This window comes from Phascolarctos cinereus, unplaced genomic scaffold (assembly GCF_003287225.1).
Source record: "Phascolarctos cinereus isolate Bilbo 61053 unplaced genomic scaffold, phaCin_HiC Scaffold_5;HRSCAF=322, whole genome shotgun sequence".
Classification (NCBI taxonomy): Eukaryota; Metazoa; Chordata; class Mammalia; order Diprotodontia; family Phascolarctidae; genus Phascolarctos; species Phascolarctos cinereus.
Window position 1 is genome coordinate 299,132,867 of NW_027555958.1, and position 18,326 is coordinate 299,151,192.

The following is an 18,326-nucleotide window of genomic DNA, read 5'->3' on the forward strand; positions in this document are numbered from 1 at the left end:
ACACCACCATTCAAATTTGTACTTAAGCAAATTAAATTAAATTTACACTTAAGCAAAGTTGGACTTTAGGCTTGACTTTAGATGTCTACCAGGAAAAACAGGTTAAGGAAATAAGTCAAAAATTCTTAAAAACAAAAAATCCTTCAAATCTATTCCAAGGCATACATGTTCACTGATCACAGTCTGTTCACTGACCTTCTACCAATGTGCTCACGGCCATCAGGGCATCTTCCTGAACCACCCCAGACCCAGCTGTGCTCTGGAACATCCTCAGCAAGGATGCCATGACCACATCAGAAATCTGCAAAGCGTCCTGGTGCTGTACTTTTCGGAGAACATTCTATGAAATAGGTAAGAGTTTAGTGCTTACTGGCCCCAAGCTTGGTAACACAAAAGGCCTCAGGTTATCTTTTGACTAATTAGAAAAACATACTCATCTCTTCAAATGAACCCCTGGGATTTTTTTTTTAACTCAACCTGCAGTGTTGTGTTTAAGTGTTTGGTCAACGTAGACCATTTTCACTAAAACACCCTTGATTTTATTCCTGTGTTGCAGAACAAACAGGGTTTATCTGTCCTGGGAAGGAAAACTGTTCCTCTCTGCATTTCATTTACCTCTGAAATTAAAGCTAGCTGTAGCAAATCCTTATTGCTAACCTCTCATGTGACAACAATTGGATTTTTTTTTCAGCTCTGTAGGTAAAGTGGTATGTTTCAGTTCCTACTCAAGACAATGAAATTCTTACCACTCCAATCTCTTACTATCGTCATTAGTCTATTACTAATAGAAGCAGAACTCGACTTCTTTATCCACTTTCCCCAGCCCCAATCTTTCCTATGTTCTCCAAAAGATGACAGACATCAGTGGATCTCTGAATCTTTCCAATTTGTCTGTTTGATGTCAGATAGCACCTCGACAGTTACCCCTTGAAAATTATTTTGCTTTCTAGTTGTTTCTTGATTTCTAAAAGGTGATCTGAACTTTGGAGAATAAATAGCCCAGAAAAAGAAGTCTCGTGCTAACACTGGGCTCTGATGTTTCATTCACTGACTGTCAAGTTTTATAGCAGAATGACAAAGCCAGGATTATTTCAAAAGATAATAGTTGAAACACTAGCTAGAATTTTTAGCAAAAGAAAAAGGTGACTGGGAAACATCTGCAGATGGGCTTGGCTTGCCCACAAATGCACAGTGCACCAAAAAAAAGCAGATGTCTTTCAGGGTATGATCTAGCTGTGGTGAATTTTAGCCTCCTAATCAGTCGCAGGGCAGAAAGGGGGCTGCCTGCCTCCAATGAATGTCTTCAGATCAGCTTCATCAACAGAGCTTTGCTCTGTGTGGTGCACGAACTTGTCATCCCAAGACAGCAGCTTTCCTTTTTCTTTCCTTTCCTGCCTCCCTCCTCCCCTTCTCCTCTGGCCATGTGTTTGAAGTGAGAAAGGCCAAGTCCATACCTGAAGAGTAGCACAGAGCAAAGACTGAAGGTCATTGAATTGGATTCTGTCTGATGTGCTCTGGATGTGAGACTGGATAAAGAAAGAAAGTAAAGTCACCACAGGACGACTCAGGCCCCTTCCTTATAGATCATTTTGGTGCCATCTACCAACTTCCCAGGAACCCCCAGCTCTAGTTCATAAAGTGTGTTTCTGCCATGAAGACACCCTTTGGGAATTAATATGGATGAAACAAAAAAGAGCAATAAAAGCATGGCGTCTTGCCTCCACTACACCCACTACCGGTTCCCCAAGCCTCACCTCCATCTGCAGCACTTGCTGCAGTCGCTCCATGATGACCAAAGTTGTTTTCTGGACTGCAGGGTAACAGTCCTTGGCACTGTTTTTCACTATTTCCATCAGGGCTTCATATGCAGCACTCCTCAGGTTGTTCTGGTGTCCATCAGGTCTGGTCAAGAACAAAGCGCATTAGTCTTCTGGTTCTTAACAAAATTCAAAGGCTCTCACTCCACTTCTTTGAACAAGGAATGATAAGGTTTGAGAGGTGAGATAGAAGTTTTTGTGACCTATTTTTCCACTGAAAATGATTCCAGAAAATAACAGAGAAACAGACCTGACCTGGGTTTGGCCAAAAGCAAGCCAGAATTCAAATCCTCTAAGGTTCATTAAGCTTAAGACCATTATTTATAGGGGGCAGCTAGGTGGCACAGTAGATACGGCACTGGCCTTGGATTCAGGAGGACCTGAGTTCAAATCCAGCCTCAGATTTATTACATAACACTTACTAGCTATGTGACCCTGGGCAAGTCACTTACCCCAATTGCCTAAAAAAGACCATATTTATTACGGCCTTTAGAGTGAGCCAAACGTTCCAATGGCCCTTAGGGAAACAAGCTAAACTTCTAACAGAAATAATGAGTTAATAAGAATAAGCACCTGAGGAAAAGGCACTGACCTGGGAGTAAATAGTCTACTACTTCTATCTAGCTGTGGGACCTGTGTGTCATATCACCTCTCTGGGGCTTTGTTGGACTAGATTTATTCATTCATTCAAATTAAAGTCCCTACTACATGCAATGCAAGGTACTTCAATATCTGAATTCTAAAATTCTACAATTCGTCTCCCTGAAGAGTTCAGAAGGAAACCCCCACCACCCCTGCCCTACTCATAATGGCATCAGAAATAAACAAGACTGAAGGAAGAGAGTGGGTCATTTATCTGATCAATGAGATTCTTGCCACTCTAAATATCTTATACATACCCATCAACTGCCTTTGACACTAAACCAACCTTAATTAACTAAGTTCAAATAACCCTATGGGTTCATTTCTAACTTGGCCCTAGACAAACTATCATAGAAGAACCCAACTTACATAAATCAAGGAAAAATTAAAAAGGAATCTCCACCCCATGTACAGGTTGTACTCTAAAAGCTTAGCTGTAACACACTATGAATGGCTTTTGTAATATCATTTTAAACACTGTTTCTGTAAGAAAATGCATTTTCATAATTCCAACTGGTCAGAAATCTATTTCCCTTCTGGGAAGTGGAAGTGGGGTAGAGGTAACAGATTTAAGATGACTATTTGGATCTTTAATAGAAGTCACCGTGTAGTAGCATTTCCCAGATATTTTAAAAAAGCAATAATGGAGAGTTCAAAACAAAGAGAAGCAGTAAGCAATTGGTTCTTAATGATCATCAACTAAATGGGCAGTTTCATGTATACCTCATACTGATTCCCTAGGTTTTACATAAATAAGTGGAGTAAAAAAATTCAACACTGGTCCTAATGCATTATAAAAGATAATTCAATTTGTGGGTATTTGATTTACACTCTTAAGAAATGTATTTACTGAATGAATAAAGTGAGATTCATGAAATTTAATAAAAGTGATCACCCTCTTACAGTACAAGGAATTATATGTCTATGGCTTTCTCCTTCAAGCTCAACGTATTTACTTCTACTACAGAAAGTCCCAGGAGCTGAAATACAAAAATACCATCTGTGGAGAATGCCAGTTACCTGTCTGTGGTCTCTAGGAGCTTCTGGACTATGAGTTCAAATGAAGTAGATAAACAATAAGTAGCTGGTTCTTCCTGATCATCAGCTACATCTGCAGCTTCATAGGCAGCTTCAGCCAGACTAGAGAAAGCCTGAAACCCAAAGACACCTCAAGCCTTAGTGTCAGAACAGTCACAGGGCTCAACTAGCTCAGTCATAACCCAAGTTTTCAAGAGAGCTCGACTAGGAGCACTTTTCAATTGACTTGGGGAACAATTCTTTGAATTTCTACCCCAAATGCCACTGTCAATGTGCCACTTTCCCAAATTTCAAAAACAAAACACAAGGAAACATCCCTGTGGTAATATGGCTAACAGTGTGTGGTACCAGACTTGGACAACTCTTGAGATCAAGGCTGCGGCTGTCACCACTTTTCTTTCCATTCAGAAAAGCCTCTTATGAGTCTTATCTCCAAAGTGCTAGGCCTCCTTGTATGAATTACATTCTAGAATTACCCCCAGGAAACAACAGGCTAACTAACTACAGTCCATGGGCATACCTACCTTCCTTCTTGTTCCCTCTATCCTTAAAAGCTTTGTAACTAGCAAGCAACTCATCATACCCCTCAGTCATTATTTTGAGTTCCCAAGAAACTCAAAATAGATGCTGGCTCCAAATAGTTCTCGTGCTGGGGTAGCATGACTGTTCTTAATGGTTCACCATGAGTCAACAGCTCCCATCAGCTGAGGCATTTCTCCCACATGTTAATTGAAGAAATGAGAATGTAGGTGTTCACAAAAAAGCATTCTTGTAAAAATCCATTTTTCTTCCCCAGTTTCTATTCTCTTGCCAATGAGCCAACCAATCTAGTGCTTGTCCCCCCTTTCTATCCCTCCTCCTCCTCCTCTTCCCTGTAAGGCCAACCTCTCACCCAGCACACGTTGGAAGCCACTCTGGGCTCTGCGCTCAGGCCCTCGATCAGACACTGCAGTAGAGGAGCAAGGTAGACATCATTGATGGCAGCCTCAGGGAGCAGCTCACAGATTCTGCCCACAGTCCAGGCAGTTGTGTCTCGAACCACCACACTGGGATCTTTCATTAATTCTATGAGAGTGGGCATTGCCTGAAATATGACACGGCATTGTCAGGCAAGGAAGGAGCTATAAAACCTGTTCACCCATTCCAGAAAAGGATTTACTGCTAAAAATGGCATTTTAAACCAAAACATGGCTCAAGCAAATTCATGGTAATTAAATTTGCAAATGCCATTACAGAAGACACAAAATTAATATGTCAGAGACAGAAATGATTTCTAAGAAAGCTATACCTCTACTGGGTACATGCCTCATGAGGTTAAAAAAAAAATGACCCACACACACTACAACAATATTCAGAGCAGCATTTTTGTAGCAGTGAAACACTGGAAACAAAATGGGAACCCAATGATTGAGGGAGTAACTAAATAAATCTAATACACAACTGCTATGAAATTAACAAAAAATATCCCAACGACAATTATTAATCTTGGCCCTAAAGAACAGATGCTGGGGCAGTGAGGTAGCCCAGTGGACAGAGCACTGGCCCTAGAGTCAGGAGGACTTGAGTTCAAATATGACCTCAGACACTTTACACTTACTAGCTGTGAGACCCTAGGCAAGTCACTTAACCCCAACTGCCTCACCCAAAAAAACAAACAAACCAAAAATAGATGCCAAAATACACCTTCCTCTTAGGACAGGTGGTGGGACTAGATATAGATGGCTGCCCGATATTCCTGAGCACTGATGCTATGTTGGGTAATTACTAATATATTTTCTATAGCTTTATTGGAGGCCCTCCTGGTTCTAAGGGATTTAACTGGTGAAAGTAATCAGAAAATAACTGATATAAAAAAAAATCAATAAAAATCTTAAAAAAAGAACAAGACTTTAAGCAGCACCAACAGAAATTACTGCATCTGTATCTAAGAGTGATAGTCTACTATATTCTCTCCCAGTTAGACCACTTCTAGATTATTAAAATCCAGTTCTGGGCTTTCTCATTTTAGAGGGGACATCAACAAATTGGAACACACTTAAGAAGTGTGGCAGGTAGCTGTGTGACCCTGGGCAAGTCATTTAACCCCAACTGTCTTAAAAAAAAAAAAACAAAAAACAAACCAAAAAAAAGTGTGGAAGGATGGTTAAAGGAGTAGTTACTGTTTAGCCTGGAGAAGACCTGGAAGTAAGCAGATGCTAAAGACACAATAGCTTATCTTCATGATCCTATCTGAAGGGTCAGGTGAAAAAAGGAATTAAGACTTCTGATTTCGCCATAGTACTCCAGAACTAGGACTAAAAGGTAGAAATTAAGCTGTATCAAACTGGGTAGGGCTTAGGCCGTCTCAAGTTTCTGGCAGCTCTTTTATTTCTATCACCCAGTGTTTACCAACATGCCAAAATGACCGTCCTGTGGTAGAAGCCTATATTTTATGATTTTTCAAACAGCTCTTAGCTAAATAGTTTGCATGAATTAGTTTTAAGTCTCTAGCAACAACTTAAAAGAGGAATGATACCCCAAGACATTTATCTTGGTCCTACCTGAATAACTAGTGGTTTGAGCTGATTGGGTTCTGGTCCTTCCAAGATGCAGCCAAAAGCCATGACAGCGGCATCCCGATATCGCCAATCAGGATTCTTAATGTGTTCTTTTATGAAGGGTAAGACATGAGGGACAATGTCATCTTCACAGCAAGTAGCCAGGAGCATGAGGCAAACCCCTGCTGCTTTACAGGGATTCCAGTCATCATCATCATCGTTTTCATCCTACAAAATATTATACTAGTAAAAAATACTCTGCTTTAAAAAGTTATTCTCAATCATCTTTGACCCAACCTCAGAAAGGCTATTTAGGTTTGCCTTAGGGGCAAATAAACTTTAAAGAAATTAATTTATATGACTTCATTCTATAATCCTAGGCCTGGGCCAGTTAAACCTAGTACACAAAAACTCCATCCCAACTTTCTAGTACCACTAGTTGGAATTCTGTCTACATATCCCCTAGCTATATGAAATCAATTCCCTATACAGAGTTTCAGATGGGTGTACTCAGGATATTAATGTCCTTCAATAGGAAAAAGGCCAACAAAACCAGACATAAGAGAAATCAAGACCAAAGCGGAAAAAAGATCAGCAAAATTAATAACATACCTGCGTAATAGTAAGCTTTTTAAAATTACAAAGTAGATGGCACCGCTATTCCTCTTTAGAGAATTTTAACATTAAAAGAGCAATTTTGGTATGACAGAAAAAGTTCTGGCTCTGAAATCACAGTTCTTAAGTTCAAATCCCATATGTGACAATTACTACCTCTGTGACCTTGAGCATACCATTTAATCTCTGTGTGTGTGTGTGTGTGTGTGCATGTGCATGTTTGTGCTCGCACCCGCATGTACCTGATTCTAGGTAAATTTTCTTACACAGGGAGAAATTCTACAGTGGCACCAGAATATCCAGCATTACTCCTATCAGGGTTCAATTTTCTTTGGTAATACCAATGTTTTGGGTAGAATAAAGACATATGAAGCTAAAGAATTTTTCTATATCCCAAGGCCCAAAAAATGAGATGTCACAGGACAGCCCAAAGAAGTAAAAAAGGTTAATCAACACAAGCCTCTCACAGAAAAAAACTTAGAAAATTAGGTCTGTGTCATTATGGAGTCTCACCGTCTAAGATTTCAGAAAAAAAACACATGTGAAATTCTTTTTTCCATTTCAAACTCAAAGGTGTAGCAGAACGATTACTCATATAAGCAGATTCATACTAAGAATCCAAGAAATTATAGTCCCTGATTTTACCAACATTTAAAAACATAAGGCATGTTCTATCAAAATGATAATGTAGCAAAATCCCTTGAATATGAAGAGACCTCTCTGTTATTACTATGTCCTTCCAGTAAGACAAGTAACCAAAGTGAATCTCTGTCCTTGTACTTTGCTCCCTAAGCTCCTAGAATCCAGTGGTAAGGCACCTAGGAAAACTCAACAATTAATGTGTATCACCTCATCTCTGGTGACCAAGCCCATCCCCACTTGAAGTGTTCAGACCCAATTTGCCTTCAAAAACAACTCAGAAAGCCTGAGGGATCTCCCAGAGCCAGCTCAGCTGCTCCTGAGTCATCTGTAAGAACATCAAGCTTTTGAAGACATGCCAACTTCTTGCATTAAAACCATATCATCCTTCAGAGTGGGACTCGCAGCAAGCCAAGCACTGTTGATATGACTTCATGTCACAGTCTGAATTTTAGAGCAAACTCACCTGTTTTGTTAATGTCTGTGTGAGGATTGGGACCAGATACTGTAGTGCTCCCTTGGCATAAAACTTGCTGGTATGCTCTGGGGGTCGTCCCTGTTCTGCTGCCTGTGGGGAAGATGCATCAAAAATTCCTAGTTAGGGAGACATTTTGTGACACAAAAGGTATACACAGAGAACTATGGCCCATATCTTGAGATAAATAGTGGAAAATAGGGATGTTAGCATTTCACATATTTTCACCATATTACTATCAAACAGGCCCTTTAGTAGCCCGTCTCCTATTGGTAGTAGTTAAATCATTCTTGGAAGGTTCCAAAATGCCTGTAAGTCCCAAGGTACCCCAACAGCACTAAAAGAGGCTACTCCTCAAACAACACATATTATCAAGAACTCAATCTATACAGCAGATGCTGCCTAGGGAAAGGAAGTATGATATATAGAAAAGTATATATAGTGTTAAAAAAACCTAGACAATAAGAAAATCTAGATCCAAAGTCAGCTTTAATATAAATAATTCTTCATCTACAAAACAGAGAATAGTACTTTCTCACAGGCTTATAAGAGAAAGTGCCATATAAACCTTAGAGCACTATTTAAGTGTGAGTTACATTATGTTGTCATATGTGTAAAACAAACTAGTCGTATGGGAAGTCTGGAATATTTCTCCCCTTAGGAGCAAGAACGCTTAATCTGGGGTCTATAAACTTAAAAAAAAAAACCTGATAACTGCATTCTAATATAAAGTCTGTATTTTTTATGGATTTATCTAAAAGCATTATTCTGAAGAGAATAATGTTGTTTGTCCTTCATTCTCAAAGAGGACCATGACATCAGGGAGGTGATGCCATGACATGCTAACAAATTGGATTTAAGTGAGCAGCAAAGTCACCAGCCTCACTTTCTCCTCCAGAGCCATCTGAGTCCAGTAGAAAGATACAAATCAAGACAAATGAAGATGGCCCATAGACTTCACCAGATTACCAGAAGGGTCCATGACATAAAAAAGTATAAGAATCTCTGTTTTATAGGATCTCATTTTCAATCTTTTCAATGAAACTATAATAAAAGATGATGTCTTTTCTCATTGGCTCAACTCACATTAGTTAGTTATCATCTTTTGTTGCTGTTCTGTCATATCCAACTCTTTTATTACCCCAACTGGGGTTTAGGTTGCCATTTCCGTTTCCAGCTCATTTTACAGATAAGGACACTGAAGCCAGAGTTAAGTGACTTACCCCGGGTCAAACAACTAATAAATGTCTGAGGCTGGATTTGAACTTAGGTTCTCCCAACTCTTGGCCTGGCACTGTAACTGTACTACCTAGCTACCCTCTTAGTTATTATATAAGCTGCCTTTTAAGAAAAGTTGACAGGTTCCATGCTTATATAAGGAATGCCTGCAGCACTTGGAGAAGCTGAGGTTTTAGAAATAAATTTATGATAAAATAGGTTGAAATAGAACAATCCCCTTTCTCTTTTATCAACTTCACTACTAGCAAAACAGTATCTCCCAGATTTGCAACAGTGCTGGCCTACTGCCCCCTGGTGTTCAATTCAAGGTTTCAGTACTTCACTGGAAAATAATCTAGAAGGGATTTGGTCTATGTCAGCCTACCCAACCTCCCCAGTTGTATTTCCTTGATCATCTGCCCAGTCAGAACCCCATTTCTCCCACCCACACCCTGGCTCACCTCTGATGCTTCAATGGCCAAATCCATTTCTTCATCACACACGTTGGACCAGAATTCTATCCCCTGAAGGGCTACTTCATCTATGTCACTTTTCATTGCTTCAATTGTGATCTTCAAGAAAGAAATGCCCCCACCTCAATTAGTTCTTCATTTAGTAGTTCTCTCCCTACCCTCTATGAAAACATGAATTTAAGCAATTAAGTTGTTCATAAGAGCATTACTTAAAACATTCACCATTACGAATATAGCTAAACTTAAGGAAAGCTCTGGCTGAAGGAATTTTCTTGACTTCAAAAGTACCTACACCATGTGCAGAACATTCAAAATTAGATAAAAAAGTTGGAAGAAGGGGGGCTGATGTGACAAAGAACTGTCACACTAGGACATAGTTTCAGCTGTAAAGGCCATCCAGTCCAACCCTCTCATTTTATGGGTGATGAAATAAGACACAGAAATAAAATTACTTGCCAAGGGTCACACAGCTATTAAATATGTTGGGACATCTAGGTCTTTCTTGACTCCATGTCCACCACTCTATCCATTACTCCATGGTACCTCAAAATACATTTTTTAGAAATCATATTCTGACTTAAGGAATCAAAGAAAGCTTCATGGAAAAGGTGGCTTTTTAGTTGGGCTTTAAAAAATGGGATCTGCATGTTGTGCAATGACTTAATATTGATAATTTAACCCTTCTCAGCAATACAAGGATCTAAGACATCTCCAAAGGCCTCAAGATGGAAAATGCTACCCACATCCAAAGAAAGAACTACAGAGTCTGAATGCAGATCGAAGCATACTATTTGCTATTTTTTTCCTTCTGTTGTGTTTTGTTTCCTCTTTCTGGTGATTCTTCCTATCGGTTCTAACTCTTACTTACAACATGACTAATGTGAAAATGTTTAATAGGAATGTATATGTACAGCTTATATCAGATTGCATGCCATCTTGGGGAGGGAGAGAAAAATTTCAAACTCAAAAGCCTATGGAAGTGATTGTTGATAAATCAAAATTAATTAATTTTTTTAAAAAAGGGACCCAAGGAAAAAAAGGTACTAAAATGACCACCAAAACATAAAGCAAAAAACTGAAAAAATATCAGATTTTCATAAACACAAAGACCAATTATGAAATGTGCTTGTTTCCTCTTGGCAGCAAGGACTGAGAGATATATCTATGTCAGATATATCTGACAGACTACAGATATAGAATGAGACATATGTTGTCAAAGCCAGTTAATGTGTTGATTTGTTTCACTGTACTTCATTACAGGAGAGGGTTCTGAAAAAGGTAGAAGTCTCTAGAAAGCAAGAGCAATTTTTTTAAAAATGGCTAATTTATTTACATGACTATTTATTCACAAATTCATTGTTTAAGGGCATAAACATTTATACGGTACCTACTATGTGCCGGGGACTATCCTATGCATTTTCACAAATATTCTCTCATATGATCCTCTTAACAACTCTGGGCAGTAGGTGTTATTGTTATCCTTATATTACAGTTGAGTACTTAGGCAAGTAGAGGTGACTTGCCCAGGTTAATTCAACAGAGAATTAAGTATCTGAGGCCTGATTTGAACTCAGGTCTTCTTGATTCCAGGTCACTGCAACAGCCAGCTGCTTTGAATTCAAAGCAAAGGAGTTTAAGCAGACCAATAACACAACCAGATCTAGGCACAAGCCTTTTATAAGTTGTATGTCACAGACTGTAACAGGTTTTGTGACCTGGCATAAGCTCAAAATCATCTAACAAAACATACTTACGGCAAAGAGAGCAGGACCCATATATGTTTCCATGTACTGATAATAGAGGGACATTATCTTCACCAAATTTTGTAACGCAGCTACTCGAACCTAGGAAGGAAGAGAAGAGAAAGTTATTAATAACTTCACATTCTGAGGCACTAATGCAACTGAGGTACAGGCTAACAATTAAACCATCACTCTCCACCATATGTACGTCTTCCTCTTTTTCCTCTCTTCCTCTCCTATGCCTTTTTTTCTCCCATCTAAGGCGCATCAACGAAACCCAAGCTACTATTCACATTCAATGCTGAAACATAGGTCTGGATTGGCTGCTTACCCTTGCCACCAGGGCAGGGTTTTAAATTAGAAGTATCATAAGTTTTTCCTTTTTACAAAGTAAAGTTCAACTAGAGGACAGAGGAATGTGTATCAAGAAAACTATTTTTTAAAAAGAGAAAAAAATTGAAGTAGCAGCAAACCCACACATCTTGCAGGGGCTAAAATTCAAAGCAATTATAGAGCAATTACCCAGACAGAAGTAATTCTCTTTCATCTTTTTAAAGGACAAGCACTATGTTTTAGTAATTTTACAGACCTCAAGCAAAAAATTCCTACCAACATTTAAAATATCAGTCCTACCACCTTGTATTCACTCAGTCCAACACCAGAATCTTAAAGCAGAGAAAACAGATTCTGTAAATGCTACAAAGACAGTTTGAGATACTCCATCTGATCCCATACTTACCCTTGTATCTGGACACTGGGTTGCTTCGCAGACTACTTGCATAATAAAGTGCCTTTCAGACTGCAAGGGAGAAAACATGAAGAAAATGAAGGAAGACATGAAACAAACACGGGAAGGCCCTCTCTACACTTCTCATGGATACATGACCCAACATAAAAGCCAATTCACTAGTCTTGGCATAAGTATTCTGGAAAGACTTACAATGAATTTAAGCTTGGTACCTGCTACATGACATAAGTTTGCTAATCTAATCTTGAGGATGGACCATCACTAACAAGACCTAAGAAGGCTAAGTTCTGATGCAAGAAAGAAACAATTTTTAAAAGTGGGTCATCTGAGTTTGGAAAAAAACCTTGGTTTTAAGAGGGAGAACTTTAGCACAACTCTGAATTTCCCTACAATTGTGTTAAAAAAATGTGATTATCAAATTGAAATATACTGCTGTGCTGCAGAGGCACAAATTTGTACCCTGAGAGATGACAACTGGCAGGAGGCAGGAATAAGACCAACAATGGCAGACAAATTAGATGCAGTGGCACAAGAGAGACCAGTATAGTATACTAGTAGTGTCCTCTGAGATACAAAAGAAAAGTCTCCCTGCCTTTCTAACCTATTAGAAATTCAGTCTGTTTAGATTTCCCAGGCCTCTTCAAAGACCAAGGAAAGACAAAAAACTCATTTCCAATTAAGAAATGATTATGGATTTGATTGCCATATTTTCTGAAGTAGCTTTAGTAAACATGTTTCCTCAGGTGATTCAACTCTAATTCTACTGCATAAAAAGGGTTTGAGAAATTATAGGAGAGTGTTAAGAAGAAAACTCAAGACTTAATCCTTCTATATTAGGCCAAGGTATCTCCAGGTATGTGCAGCCTCATCTGGATGGAACTGATGCAGGGACCAGAGATGTGGCAAATACTACACCCACCTATTCCGTGATCTTTGGATTTACATTAAGACAAATTCAAATCTCCTCTAGGGCAGCAATCAATACACAAAGAAACCAGCATGATGCATTTTCTTTAATTATGGAGCACTGAGGGATCATGTAGGCCTTTGTTTCCTCGTCCCCAGTCCATATCTGTTTGCCAAAACAATCTTACCTCTTTGTCAAAATTTGCTTTGGTGAACTCCAATGAGTTCAGGAGTGCATTGGTAGCTGCTAGCTTCACATTATTACTAGGTTCTTCTTTCCTCATCCCCTGGATTATGGCTGTCAGGATCTCATTGGATTTATCCTGCAGCTGCTCTGGATCCTGAAATGAGAAGGAAAGTCCAACAAGTTATGCTAGTAACAAAGCCAATAGTAACATAGTTATGGAATTCAATTCACTGTGAGATGCTTCAGAAAATGGCTTTTCTCAGTCTCTGATGGTCTCCCTAAGGTTCCCTTTCCTTTTATTTTCCTAATAATCTCTCATTTAGATAAGGGTATAAAAACCCATCTTTTAGATACAAAAATTCTCCCAGAGATATGGCATGCTTACAAATCTTGAAATACCACAGTTAATCTTCCTCCTTCCCCCTCCATAGTCTCAAATCAATGTTGTGGTTACATTCAAATTATGTGGAGTGCCCAAAGAAACTTCAGTATATACACACATATAATCCCATCCAATGTTGATTAAGGTGTTAGGATGGACCACAAAGGATATCACTGAAGAAACATGAACAGAAATAGAGGAGAGCTGACTACATGGCAAAAGAGAAATGGATAATTACAATAATGAAAATTTCTAGAGGAAGGCCTGCAGAAACAATTAGTGAAAATACTATTACGTGAGAATAACAGTGGACTGCAACCTGCACTTAAATGGACAGAACTCTTATCAATTAAGTGTACAGATCCATTTAAATATTGGGGGCAGTACTACAGACCAACGTGTATTCCTCCAAGATCGCTATGGTTTTCAGCAAAAACCATGGAAGTAACATTTGATCATCTTAAGCCCCTACTGGTACAGTCACATGAGTTTTCTAACGTAAATGGGGTCAGCAGTTCAGTGCTCTTTCCAGGCCATCTGTAACAAATGAAATACCAGAGGGCTGAAAATCACCACCTGGTTTTATCATCCAGAATTTAAGGGACACTTAACTCTTACTGACTTTTTCATTTTATCAGGTCACGGTATCAAGACAAAGATGCTATCAGATCAGCATCAACAACCGTTACCTCAGTTTGCCTATCTATAAAATGAAGGAGTTGGGCTAGAAAGCCTCTGATGTCCAAGTCCCTCCCAGCTCTAAATGTTCCTTAATAGGATCACTTCAGAAATGCCTGTGTGTGAATCTAGTAATTCAGATGCAGAACAGCTAAAAAAGTTCCATTCATAGTTACCCTGTATAAGCGCAGAAAAATGTCATTATAAAGGTTGTTGGGATTCTGCAGTAAAGGAAACATCAAATCCAGTAGTACCAAGTATCAGTCACTACCTCATGGACAAAAATATTTACAGCAGCCCTTTTTGTGGCGGCAAAGAATTAGAAATTGCAGGGATGCCCATCAGCTGGGGAATGGCTGAACAAGTTGTGGTATATGAACGTAATGGAATACTATTGTGCTATAAGGAATGATGAGCAGACAGACTTCAGAAAAACCTGGAAAGACTTGTATAGACTGATGCTGCGTGAAGTGAACAGAACCAGGACCCTATATACAATAACAGTCACATTGTTGGACGACTAACTTTGATAGACTTAGCCCTTCTCGGCAATGCAAGGAACTCCAAAAAGTCTCCTGATAGAAAATGCTATCCAAATCCAGAGAAAGAATTATGGAGTTTGAATGCAGATCAAAGCATACTATTTGCTCTTTTTTTTCTTCTGTTTTGTTTTGTTTCCTCTTTCTTGTGGTTCCTCCTATTGGTCCTAATTCTTCCTTACAATATGACTAATGTGAAAATGCGTTTAATAAGAATGTATGTGTAGAGCCTACCAAGATTGCATGCTGTCTTGGGGAGGAACGTGTATGGAAAAAAGTGTATGGGGAAAAAAAAAAGAATCAATCACTGTCAAAAATCATGCAGAGACAGTGTAATTTAAGACTACTAAGAGTTCTTAACCTTTTTCGTAACCTTTTTTTGGCAGTCTGGAGACCTATGGACCCCTTCTCAGAATTTTTTAATTAAAAAAAATTTACATATATAAGTTATTTTTTAAACAAACAAGTTCTAAAAACTCATGTTCTAAGAATAAACAAACATTAAACTTGGTATTTGAATGCTCCAAGCACCTGGGAGAAGACCAAAACAGAAAATATTAAAAAGATGAGCAAAGGACCAAAGTCTATCAAGAGATGGAATTCCAAATTTCTCATCCTTAAATACATTTTAGCTCAGTACTTGGGCAACATAATGATAACCTAACTACAAACATTTAGAATCTATCATTAAACACCTTTATTTTAGATGCTTAGTTCTCTCTTGTGATAAAGGAAAGATAACTCAGAAAGATAACTCTTCTCCTTAAAGCAGCTTTAAAGAAATAAGTGTAAGCTGACAGCAACCTGTATGACCACTATATCCCCACCATTACCCCCCAATCATTAAGGTTTTTTTTCTCATTACCTTTACAAACATCATTTAATAGCATCCAGTCTCTGAAACAAAAAGGAAAAGAGGTAAGGGTAGTGCCTACTTAAGTAGATACTTACAATATCTTGGCAGATATAACCAATCGCTTCCAATGTTGATTCTTTCATGTGCTCTGTGCTGTTAGGGTTTGTGACGTTAGCTACCAGCTGAGGAATGAGTTCAGGCCACTGGTTTACTGGGATCTCTGCACAAGCAATACCAGCTACACACTGTGAAGCAGAGCTTGGTCGATAGGTTTCCGTACCCAAAGTCTGCAAAACCTTCATGGAAGGACAGAAAAAAACAACTTTGAGATCCCTTTAAAGACATTTAAGAAGAGAGATAATTATTAAAACTATCTTATGACCATCTCTCTTTCAGAGTGATGCCTTCGACTATCCACCTACAAGAGTGGCATGCAACACAAATGACTAAAGGAAGGCAGGGTTCACCTTGTAGTCTTGTCTGAGTGGAAAGAGCATCAAGGGATCTGCTTCAGTCAGTCCCATATCAATGACCCTTAGCCTCAACTGAAAATGCTGATGGTTATATTCTAAGGGCCTCTGTTGAACATGGACACCATATTAGAAAATCTCAAGAAAAATATATTAAAGTAGCAGTGGTAGCAGGTCTCATTGCCAGGTTCCAGGACTGTAGTGAGGATGGTCTGCCCAAAGCCCTTAATTACAAAATCTGGGTAAAGTGAAATAGCAGGATACAGGCAAGAGAATCAACTGCCAAGTGTCTAGATAGGAAGGGAATCAAAACACAAGTAAAGAGAAATACATGCTATTTGGGGGGGGAGGGGGGAGATCACTATTTTCTCTTTTGTTTGTTCACTAATAACCCCGTAACCTAGGAAGCAGTGTGATAAAGAGCACTGGACTTAGGAGAACCAAGTTTACCTCTTGGCTGTCATTTACTATCTATGTGTGACACCAGAGAAGTTGCTCTCTGAACCTTAGTTTCCTCATCCATAAATTGACTAGAAGATCTCTAAGTTCTCTCCCAACTTTAAATCTATGATCCTATTCTTGAATAAATTGCTAAAAAAGAGCCTAAACCTTAAAATGTAAATACTAACCCCTTGATTTGTTTGCAAGGAAAGCATTACTCTTGCTTGCCCAAAAAGGTTAAGATTACACTCTCCCACTGCAGGTGTCCAGAATTATTCTCACTGTTATACAGGACTTCTTTAAATGGTTACTTTACAACAGTTTATTAAAAGAAGAAAGCATCAGAGTGTATGAAGACACAAAGTGACAAGGTAGGAACTAATAACACCAATGGGCCTGGGGGTTAATCATTACCATTAGAGCTAATTCTGTCAATGAAATCACTAGGCCACCCAAAAGACAAACAGTTAACTGTTCTTAATGCTGGTCAGAGGACAAGTGGAAAGTTGCCAGATTTTTCAGGATAGCTCTGCTGACTAGGTCACCTGGTATCTTGCTTTGTATTCTCAATGTATTTTCAACCTTTTCTTTCTCTCCCATCACCCTCAACTCCATCTATATGATTTTTTAAAAAAATTAAACACACCACCAATGGCCTACCAATAACAAACTGTTGTTGTCTGTCCTTCATTCTCCAAGAGGACCATGACATCAGGGAGGTGATGCCATGACATGCAAATGAATTGGATTTAAGTGAGAGAAGGCTGTGCAAGATCACCAGCCTCACTTTCTCCTCCAGAGCCATCTGGGTCCAGTAGCAAGATACAGAGCAGGACAACTGGAGATAGCCCAGGATGCAGAGGGAGACCTTGGCCTTTTTAAGCTAAGGTCTTTAACACCTCTCAGTTTGATTGAGGCAACTAGCTTCTAATTCACAGAAAATATTCCTAGAATCACAGGATTTTTTAGATGGAAGGGATCTTAGCAATCACCCAGTCCAAACAATTTTACAAATGAGGAGACTGAAGCAGAGAGATTAAATGACTTGCCCAAAGTCAGTTCTAGAATTCAGGTCTTGACTCTCAATTCAGTATCCCCTCTACTGTATCACACTGCTTTGCTACCCATGATATGTTAATACAAAGAAGCAATCCAACAAAAGGAAGTATTAATTAATGCTACCTAATGTGGTTTCAGGGTTTATAGATGTAGAAATGCATTAATATCCCACATCATTCACCAAAGCCCTCCATCAACTAAAAACAGGTCTAGATTCTAACAAAATGCTCACAGACACAACAAAGTTATTAAGCATAAACCAAAGATTTGGATTTGAGAAAAGATACATATAACAGGAACCCTCTATCACTAATACTACTTCACAGTACAATTATCAGGCCAAAGGGAATCAATTTTGTTCTGATACACAAAAAGGGGATCAAACAATGTCTGTACCAAGTCATCTACATCTAAATTCTGAATGCTAATAGTGATGTCCCAAATCTTAACCTCACATTTAAAAATCTAATTCTTATCTATTATTTACTGTGTAATTGTTTGGGGATAAGAAGGTGAGAGGAAACAGCATTATATACCTTAGTATTTCCAGTAATAAAAGACACTTGTTAAATTGTTAAGGGGTTAAAAAGAATTCATGATGACAATCTTGTTTTTGTATTCCAAAGACTGATAGCAAATATAGAAAACCTTGGATCTCCCCCCCCTCACCTCCCATCCCTATATGTAATGAATTTTATCAAAGCAGAGGAAATGTACCAGAGTGATACTGACTACATCATACCATAAGACCCAATGCCAAGAAATAATAGGTGAGAACTTTAAGTGATTTGAATAACATACTCCTTGGGTCCCCCCCCAAAAGTGCATCACCTGGAATGTTCCATGGCTTTGACTTAATAGGGA

The 18,326-nt window shown here is 38.8% G+C and overlaps 1 protein-coding gene across 1 annotated transcript in view; it reads right to left on the reverse strand.

Annotated features, from left to right (window-relative positions):
- The window catches only part of KPNB1 (karyopherin subunit beta 1), a 31,348-nt gene that overhangs the window by 8,776 nt on the left and 4,246 nt on the right, over positions 1–18,326 (reverse strand). Inside the window, exons 4-15 of the mRNA XM_020997411.2 lie at positions 15,588–15,788; positions 13,039–13,191; positions 11,936–11,995; positions 11,209–11,298; positions 9,443–9,553; positions 7,755–7,856; positions 6,038–6,262; positions 4,390–4,581; positions 3,480–3,610; positions 1,755–1,902; positions 1,455–1,526; positions 196–340 (exon numbers count right to left, since the gene is read on the reverse strand). Coding sequence (XP_020853070.1) covers positions 196–340; positions 1,455–1,526; positions 1,755–1,902; positions 3,480–3,610; positions 4,390–4,581; positions 6,038–6,262; positions 7,755–7,856; positions 9,443–9,553; positions 11,209–11,298; positions 11,936–11,995; positions 13,039–13,191; positions 15,588–15,788 — 1,630 coding nt within the window. The remainder of the gene's footprint in view (positions 1–195; positions 341–1,454; positions 1,527–1,754; positions 1,903–3,479; positions 3,611–4,389; positions 4,582–6,037; positions 6,263–7,754; positions 7,857–9,442; positions 9,554–11,208; positions 11,299–11,935; positions 11,996–13,038; positions 13,192–15,587; positions 15,789–18,326) is intronic.